Here is a 9,624-nt window from a genome sequence, read left to right as displayed (position 1 = left end):
ACTTTCTTCACTGGAGCGCAAGAGGTTGAGGGGTGACCTAATTGAGGTTTATAAAATCATCGGGGCTTAGATATGGTGAACGACAGGATCTTTTGCCTAGGGTGGAGGAGTTTAAAACTAGGAGGCATATTTTTAAAGTGAGAGAAGATAGATTTAAAAATGACAAAATCAAATATATGTAACACTTCGACAGCAGGCGGGGTGAACTGCCACAGAAAGCGATGGATGTAAATACAGTTACAATGTTTAAAAGACATTTCATTAAATACATGAATAGGAAAGCTTTAGAGGGACACAGGCCAAGTACATGCAGGTTCAATTTGGGATTATGGTCAGCGTGGTTGGACTGAAAGGTCTGTTTCTGTGTGCTGTTTGACTCTCTGTACCACTTGTTCCTCCTGTCCTCGTCAACAACATAAAAAGTAACCATTTCTTTCCTTTCAGTTCTGCAGAACTGTATTGCATTGGACTCAAAACTGATGCTGCCAGACCTACTGTGTGTTTAATTCAGATTTCCAGCATCCGCAGTATTCTACTTTTAAATAACAAAGTTTTTGTCCATTATATAGATGGGAAGAGACAAAGTTATACAAATAGCTAAAGCCAGAGAGATAGGAAGTGGGGGAGTGTAGGGAGGATTATCAGAGTAGAACAAATGATCAAGATTACGTGGTTGAGATCATGGTAGGATTATTTTAAATTCAATACAAGAAGCCAGTATAAGTTAATGAGGATGAGTCATGGCTGAGTGAGATTTTGGAAACTGCACAAGTTCGTCATAGGACTCAACTAGTATGACCATGATCTCACCCACTGTGGGGATCCCATGTTGCTTTCCTCCAGGAGGGACAACACAAATATCAGGTCATTGGGCACATATCTTGACAACACTGGACCTCCTTACAAGCAATGTATCAGAGGGGCAGAAATCTAGCTCCTAACAGCAACACTATGTGAGACTCCAAACCAATACACTGCATAAGTGCAAGTTACTAGTTTGTTGTTGCATTGAACTAAACTTATTTACAATTTTTCTCATTCATCATTCCTTTAATCGGAATCTGTACTGAATTTTGTAGATGAATGTACGCGAGAGAAAAGGACTTGACTATTGTGATAGGATTTCTCAATGATTTAGAATTTAGATCTATACATTATCATAGGACAGAATCAGAGTTAAAGGCTCCCAAATTTAAATGAACTACTGCACATGACTCCAGCTACTGTACACCATTAATGAAGACACAATTAGTACTAAAATGATTAGAAATGTTATGATACAGTTCCCCCAACAAATCTCCCTGCTCATGGGACCTTCCACTTGACTGAAGTATGACAAATTAATTCTTCAAAATTACTTCTGTAAATAATCACAACATAAAATTTGGTCTTCTGTTGTAATGTTAATAGACTATTAACAGTATAATCATTTGATACATCCATTCTTATAAAGTATCATTTATGTAAAATAAAGGATTTTCACACTTTATTTTGAAAGTAAAAAAATTATTTACCATTTACAGAATTACATAAAGTATATTGCCGAATGACACACTCCACAGCACCTTGAGTAGACCCTGTACACAAAATCAAATTTACAACAATTTGTAAAAAATCAGTGATAAAACCATGTTTGCATTATCTCGTTTTAAAGTTTCCCTTTGTAGCAGTATTTCGCCCTTTTCCTCCTGTTGAACAATATTATTAAAATGTAATTTATTCATATGTGTCCCCAGGTGAGAGTGAAATTAGGAAATAAATATTCTCTTCAGCAAAGGCTGCAGTCAATATTTTTGAGCATCTGAATTTATCAGAAAATATACTGGAGTAGGTCAACCGCATAAAACATATTTGCTAAATCTTGGTAACTTACAAGATCAATGGTGATTAATATGATGCAGTTTCCAGTATTACTTAAAGAATTTCCTCTCCTGCTCAGGCAATCAACATAAGGCACTGGTTTATTTTCAAAATAAGTGCAGAGAAAATTCCAAGTGGTGGTGGTGGTGGCTGATACTGATTTTTCTTTCCTAGTATGGACACTGCCTGACTACAAGCCAGAACCAGAAATCCTGCAGATCGAGAAACTGCCTGTACTTTCTGCCTGCATGTTTCTGAGGGTAAGGGGAATGAAAACTGCCATTGAGTGGAATTGTCATCTGAACAATCAGCAATTTGCTCATGATGAACAGCACCACAGAGAGCTGAACACTGGAGAGGCAGATAATTGCCTGTCCCCACTTGGCAAAGGGAAAAAATAATCAGAAAGATGTGTTCAATTGGTTTAAAGGCAGAATGCCTTAGAAGTATTTCCTCCTACCTTTAACAAGAAAGCCATTTCAGCTTTACAGAACTAAGTTTAGTCAGAAGGTATAAAACTTATTATCATTTGATTGTCCTGATCTGCACAAGTGACAATCCTACAGCTCACAGTGAGCTATAAAGGCATCGCCCTTCTATTTCGAACAGACAGAACATCAGTATAGACTGGAAGTTAAACATGAACTTGTAAACTGTAGGTCTGCTCCTTCGAAACATGAAAATTCAATAATTCACCAAATGTCGGTCTCCACATAAAAAGTATCACATCAGATCTTTTTAACGGCATCTATTTTCAGTACAGACTTTGACATTTCAGATACCTTTACCATTTAATGTTCAGAGCACTGTTCAATTTCTCCACAGCATGGTACTGTGTGTGCAGCATTTTCAAAGACTTGCTACTGTCAGCACCTTCAAGCCACTGTTCATACAGCTTCTTCACAGATTCATTTGCTTCTGGTGCCTGGACCTTCACACTTGTGTAGAGTTCCTCAACCTGCTGCAACAAATCCTTACTGGACTCAGGTCCCTCTGCTCGTATCTGGCCCCCACCATTGAGACAACCTACCGGCAGCAACAAAATCTGATTAACTACTACCTAGCTTTCAGAAGAAATTAGCACATTAACAAAAGTTCTGAGTTATATTTGAAAGGAAGCAAAATTATGCCCTTGGGAAGTCTGTTTTAACCTTTACATTAGTTTGTAGATAATTGCATTCAAGTTGAAATGTCAATTACTGTACAGCTGTAATATGTCTCAATAGGTCAATTAAATACCACACCTTCAACCGAAATATGGCATTACTGAAGAAATTTATAATCCATAAAACAAAATCTGATATAGAGGAACTTACAATGCACACATGTTCAGATTTATAATGAAACTGTCTTTATTACCTTGCAAATATACTCTTTCCCAGTTGATTCTGTTGCAGTCATAGAGCTGTACAGCATGGACACAGACCCTTCAGTCCAACTCATCCATGCTGACCAGATATCCAAAATTAATCTAGTCCCATTTACCAGTATTTGGCCCATGTCCTCTAAACCTACCTATTCATATACCCATCCAGATTCCTTTTAAATATCCTAATTATGCCAACTCTACCACTTAGAATGATAGTGTCATAGGGATGTACAGCATGGAAACAGATCCTTTGGTCCAATCCATCCATGTCGACCAGATATCCCAACCCAATCTAGTCCCACCTGCCAAAACTTGGCCCATATCCCTCCAAACCCTTCCTATTCATATACCCATCCAAATGCCTCTTAAATGTTGCAATTGTACCAGCCTCCACCACTTCCTCTGGCAGGTCATTCCATACCCGTACTACCCTGTGTGTGGAAAAAGTTGCCCCTTACCTCTCTTTTATATCTTTCCCCTCTCACCCTAAACCTATGCCCTCTAGTTCCGGACTTCCCAGGGAAAAGACTTTGTCTATTTACCCTATCCATGCCCCTCATAATTTTGTAAACCTCTATAAGGTCACCCCTCAGCCTCAGACGCTCGAGGGAAAACAGCCCCAGCCTGTTCAGCCTCTCCCTATAGCTTAAATCCTCCAACCCTTGGCAACATCTTTTCTGAACCCTTTCAAGTTTTACAACAGAATTGCACGCGATATTCCAACTGTGGCCTAACCAATGACTTGTACAAACGCAACATGACCTCCCAACTTCTGTACTCAATACTCTGACCACAAAGAAAGCATACTAAACGTCTTCTTCACTATCCTATCTACTTGCGACTCTACTTTCAAGGAGCTATGAACCTGCACTCCAAGATCTCTGCTCAGCAACACTCCCTCGGACCTTACCATTAAGTATATGTCCTGCTAAAATTTGCTTTCCCAAAATGCAGCACCTCGCATTTATCTGAATTAAACTCCATCTGCCGCTTCTCAGTCCATCTGGTCAAGATCCTGTTGTAATCTGAGGTAACCCTCTTTGCTGTCCACTACACCTCCAATTTTGGTGTCATTTGCAAACTTACTATCTGTACCCCTTAAGCTCGCATCCAAATCATTTATGTAAATGACAAAAAGTAGAGGACCCAGCACCGATCCTTGTGGCACTCCACTGGTCACAGGCCTCCAGTCTGAAAAACAACCATCACCCTCTGTCTTCTACCTTTGAGCCAGTTAAAGTGTCAGAGCCACTTCCTCTGGCAGCTCTTAACCTTTGAAGAGGATGTAATAATAGACTAACAAGCCTACGGAAGTAGGTTTCCATTGTAATTTAGCATATTTAAAAAAGGAACTATAACAATCAGGATAGGACACATTATCCCCACCTGTTAACTTTTCTTCTCCTGAAGAAACTTGACCTTCTGTTATATGCAATGCCTTAAGGAATCAACTACTAAAATGTTTAAAACTTCACTTCTTGTCAATCTTTGTCCAATCATTTCAATGTCTACATTTAGAACAGAAAGTGGAAATTGCAAATCACCCTGGAAATTAGAACCTTCAAGCCTCAGCTGAGACACATCCAGCACTGCCACTGGTAGTGATGTGTAATTACAGCATTGTAATTTTACACACGCACTTCCCATTACAAGAGGGCCATCAGAAATTAATAGCAGAAAGTTGAAAACAAAGATATAGTAGATTACTTTAAAATGAGGATTATTTCACATCCAATTAGTACCCATTTTCTAAAGCTCCATGGACCTCAAATTTACATTTGCTCCTCACTCATCTGCGATATTACAGGGAAAAGAAAAATTAACCAGAATTTTGTAAAAACTCAAAAGAAAGTCCTAAACTTTACAGGACAAGAAAATATACAGGAAAACAAAAAAACCTGAAAGAGTGCAAGACATCAACTGAAATTGTACATTGGATTTCAAAACAGATCTCTTGTAGACTCGAGTGGTCAGACTTTATCTTTCTGCCAAGCAAGCATTGTTCAGACTGACACCATAATTTGCTTCTGATCGCAATGAGATCCTTAAAATTTTACCTGAGGGACAAGCCATCACCTCTACATAATGGTAAGTCAATTTTTTACGCTTCAATTTCTGCACTAGGTTCTGAATATTTCGGAATCCATAGGCAAGTGCGAAACGAAGGAGAACACTTCCATCCCGTTCCAGTGTCACCTCCTGAAAATCTTTATTCCTAAAGAAAGATTAGAGACATTATTGCCGGATCACAGTTATACTGAAAATTTTCTGCCACTGTAAGGTTTCAGTATGCTGGAAGATAAACTGAAGGGAAAGGAAGAGAATAGGGACGTCTGGATAGTTGTTGAAGAATTGTCAGTGCAGAAACTGTGAATTGCAATGAAACATCAGGAAGTGGTACTTTTGAACAGGATTTCTATATAACAAAGTATCTTCAACCTTTTATGTTTCCTACTTTCACTTTGGCTTTCAGTGTTAAGTCACAACCTTTGCATCCAACAATATCCACAACTCATTAAACAACTGCAGGTGAAACAATCCTTGAGAGCTTGTTGCCTTGACCCTTAGTTTAGTTAACAACAAACAGACAAATTTAAGAAAGCTACAACAGCTTAAGTAAGATAATAAAATTATATTCTTGTTGAGCAGGTACAGTTTAAAAGATTATTCTTCAGGATATTTCTGTAGTATGTCCAAATTATCCAGGCATTTTTTTTTCCGCGGGTTCTTGGACAAAGGCGACTAACAGATGACAAAATCAGGAAAATATTGATGACCATGGTGAAATGAATTGATGGGATCCATTACTTCAGCACTTCTACCATTGTGGGCCCTCCTTTCAAATTTATTTGGCTAATTATAGATGTAGTGTACAAAACAGAAGTGTATTGATCAGCTATGTAGACATTAAACTCACGGAACATTGTAGAAGTTACGGGGTGCGGGAGAGCTGGGTTCACGACTTGAGATTTCAAGTCCCTTCAGGTGATTTCCTTCAATATTCTGTGAGGTCAGACTGCCACATAGAAACTAAGGTAGATACAGTGAATTTTAACAACAAAAGATAAAGTTGCTACATTGTTACCAGACCATAGGGCTGCCTCTCATTAGAGGTGTGGTAGTGGATTAACCTCAGGGGTCGCTACACCCCAGCCAAGAGGAGAGATTAACAAAGAGGTCCTTCATGGTAACCTCAGCCAGTGCCGCAACTGTACCCATATTATTGCCATCATGCTGCATCATGAAACAGCTGTCCGGCCAACTGCACTAAACTGACCCCCACTGTAAGAGCAACAATGGGTGTGGTCTATTTTGACAATGCAGTCACTGAAGGGGAGTCTATTTAATCTGAATTGTTTTAAAACAATTAGCCTTCGCAAAATTAGTGAAGGATACTTGGTTATAAAAGGCCAGGTATTGAATTAAGGATTGTAAATGCTTCCTGAGCTACTTTATTTTGTTTGACCAAGGCTGACCTGGTTCAATATTAGCTCATTATCTGATGATCAGCGCAACACAGCCAAGTCCAACACTGTCCTCATCTGACCATTACTTATGGTAAGTCACTGGATGGCAGCCAGGAACAAGAATATTGAACAATATTCTCCTTGCTAGCTAAAATGAAATTGCAAGCAGCCTGAGCCCATCCCTTGGCTCAGCATTACTCAGTAAAGAATGAAATAGGGAATTCAGTGTCTGTCTGTCTTATTACGTACAGGACTTACTGAGTAATAAGGAGAATTAAACTTTGTTTTAATCAAGGATACAATAAAAGCAAAATGAAACCACCAACCTGAGTGTTTTATAGGTAATCTCATGTACATCAATTCCAAACAGCTCTTTAGCAGCATGTTTGAAAACATGTTCCAGATATCCACCAGAACCACCACCAGAATGCCCAGTCACTTCTGCATCAGCTTCACTATTGAGCCTAAAAGACAAGTTGCACTGATATGAATTAGCGAGTTTTGAGAATATTTGTAGCTCAGGTTGAGGTTCTGGATGTAAGTTTGCTCGCTGAGCTGGAAGGTTTGTTTTCAGACATTTTGTCACCATACTAGATAACATCATCAGTGAGCCTTCAGTGAAGCACTTGTGGTATAGCCTGCTTTTTATTTTTATATTAAGGTTTCCTTGGGTTAGTGATGAGATTTCTGCAGTGATGTCATTTCTTGTGGTGATGTCATTTCTGGTTCTTTTTCTCAGGGGGTGGTAAATGGGATCCAAGTCAATGTGTTTGTTGATAGAGTTCCGGTTGGAAAGCCATTTTCTAGGAATTCTCGTGTGTGTCTCTGTTTGGCTAACAGCCATTTACCACCCACTGAGAAAAAGGACAGGAAATGACATCATCAACCCAAGAAAATCTAATCACATAAATAAAAAGTGGGCCATACCACCAGTGTGTCACCGGAGGCTCACTGATGATGTTACCTAGTATGGTGATGCAACGTCTGAAAACAAACCTTCCAGCTCAGCCAGCAAACTTATATCCAGAACTGATAGGAATTCCAAATTCCTTAATGTTATGTAAAAAACAAAGATACAGCCTTACTGGTGGTTCAGATAAACAGAAACATTTACATCCATCAGACACACAAATTCTAGTACATTATCAAACAGCATCTTCAGCAAGGCCAATCTTAAATGAGAAACTTACTTGCCAAGAATTCAGAGAGGAATTCTGAAAATTGAATTTAACACTGTTGTGTTCAATATAATTTAATGGTCAGTTTCTCAATTTTTAGCAGAGCAGATGAATGGTATTGGTCTTGCTGCAACAGTCACCAGTTGCAGTGAACTGCAGGTCAGATTAAATTTCCATGCTCTTTACCATACCCTCCCAACCCGGTGCTGCACTTGCTATTAAGTTGAAGAGAATATCCTACAAAGTCAACAAAACGGTGACATTGGTGCAGTATAACAGATTCTTTCAAGGTTAGTGTTAGCATCTAACTTGGGAGTATGTTAATGCATCGTTGCTCACAAATGCCATACATAAACCTAATTTTGAGAAGGGGAGAACAGATGGGTTTGACCACACTTGACTGCAAATAGTAGTAAAATATTCCATTCCTTTGTCCTTCCTTGATTCACATAAAAATTCATCTCTACAAAGTAGCAGGCACACTTGTAAACAGATTTTTTCATTGAACTTGAGTAACCTTTATTATTTAATCAGTACAAGGATACTAAAATTACTCAGATGTAACCAGAAGTCCATAACAGCCTCTGAACATTTTTTGTGTAAACAGAGTTAGAATTATACCATTACTCTAATGAAGCTTGTCTAGAATCGGAAGGAACAGTTACATAAACCATTAGGATATTCATATGCAAGATAGCCTGGTTCTGGTACTCAGTTTGATGTATTTAAACGGTTTATCATATAGTTGAGGACACAAGGGATAAGGTCAACTTATACATGTATATAAACTATAGTAGCTAGATCCATTTGGTGAATAATTTTTAGCATCTCATATCACTTAATAGCACCTGGTTACAATTTAGTGCCATCTATTGACTGATTAGATTAGACTTACAGTGTGGAAACAGGCCCTTCGGCCCAACAAGTCCACGCCGACCCGCCGAAGCGAAACCCACCCATACCCCTACATTTACCCCTTACCTAACACTACGGGCAATTTAGCATGGCCAATTCACCTGACCCGCACATCTTTGGACTGTGGGAGGAAACCGGAGCACCCGGAGGAAACCCACGCTGACACGGGGAGAACGTGCAAACTCCACACAGTCAGTCGCCTGAGTCGGGAATTGAACCCGGGTCTCAGGCGCTGTGAGGCAGCAGTGCTAACCACTGTGCCACCGTGCCGCCTCAGTTTAGAGTTGTTGACTGTTTAGAGCTACAACTATTACTATTATACTAAATAAATCTGAAAAAGGAAATCTCTTCAGTCTCAACAGAAAATATGTTGTAATGGACTGGAAGTGCAGTTGTTCATTCTAACATCAGTCCTCAAGTTCTGTGACCATCTTGAGCCTCTATGGACAAAATTCAATAGATAAATCACAAGTAAGGTGACTTTATAAATCACATAACCATCTGATGCAGTTTTGTTTTAGTTAAATGTAGAAGGAAGTGCATTTAAGCTGTACGCTTTATTTCAGTCAGTATCGCAAGTATAAAATGCTAAGGTCATATCTTAAACATTGGAAACGGTTCAAATTTATTGCAAAAGTCATTCCTGCAAGAGTTTGACATCCCTGAAGTAGTGATAGGAACCATCTTGAATATAAATTACAATTACATTGCGGCAATGTGAAAAAAAATGCTAAAAACCTGCAGACTTCATTTTAAAAAGTGTTACTGCCCAAGGACTCAATTACCTTCTGGAGAGACTATCTTTTTCAGATTTATTTATAGCTGCTTTGTTTAC

The 9,624-nt window shown here is 38.9% G+C and overlaps 1 protein-coding gene across 2 annotated transcripts in view; it reads right to left on the bottom strand.

Annotated features, from left to right (window-relative positions):
* Nucleotides 1–1,383: 1,383 nt before the first annotated feature.
* Nucleotides 1,384–9,624, bottom strand: part of narfl (nuclear prelamin A recognition factor-like) — a 29,185-nt gene continuing 20,944 nt past the window's right edge. For both annotated transcript variants that reach the window (XM_060840358.1, XM_060840359.1), the window contains exons 9-11: nucleotides 7,023–7,160; nucleotides 5,287–5,444; nucleotides 1,384–2,886 (exon numbers count right to left, since the gene is read on the bottom strand). In XM_060840358.1, coding sequence (XP_060696341.1) covers nucleotides 2,645–2,886; nucleotides 5,287–5,444; nucleotides 7,023–7,160 — 538 coding nt within the window. In that variant the 3' untranslated portion in view covers nucleotides 1,384–2,644. The remainder of the gene's footprint in view (nucleotides 2,887–5,286; nucleotides 5,445–7,022; nucleotides 7,161–9,624) is intronic.

Source organism: Hemiscyllium ocellatum, chromosome 20 (genome assembly GCF_020745735.1).
Source record: "Hemiscyllium ocellatum isolate sHemOce1 chromosome 20, sHemOce1.pat.X.cur, whole genome shotgun sequence".
Classification (NCBI taxonomy): domain Eukaryota; kingdom Metazoa; phylum Chordata; class Chondrichthyes; order Orectolobiformes; family Hemiscylliidae; genus Hemiscyllium; species Hemiscyllium ocellatum.
This window is presented reverse-complemented; position numbering and strand designations above follow the sequence as displayed.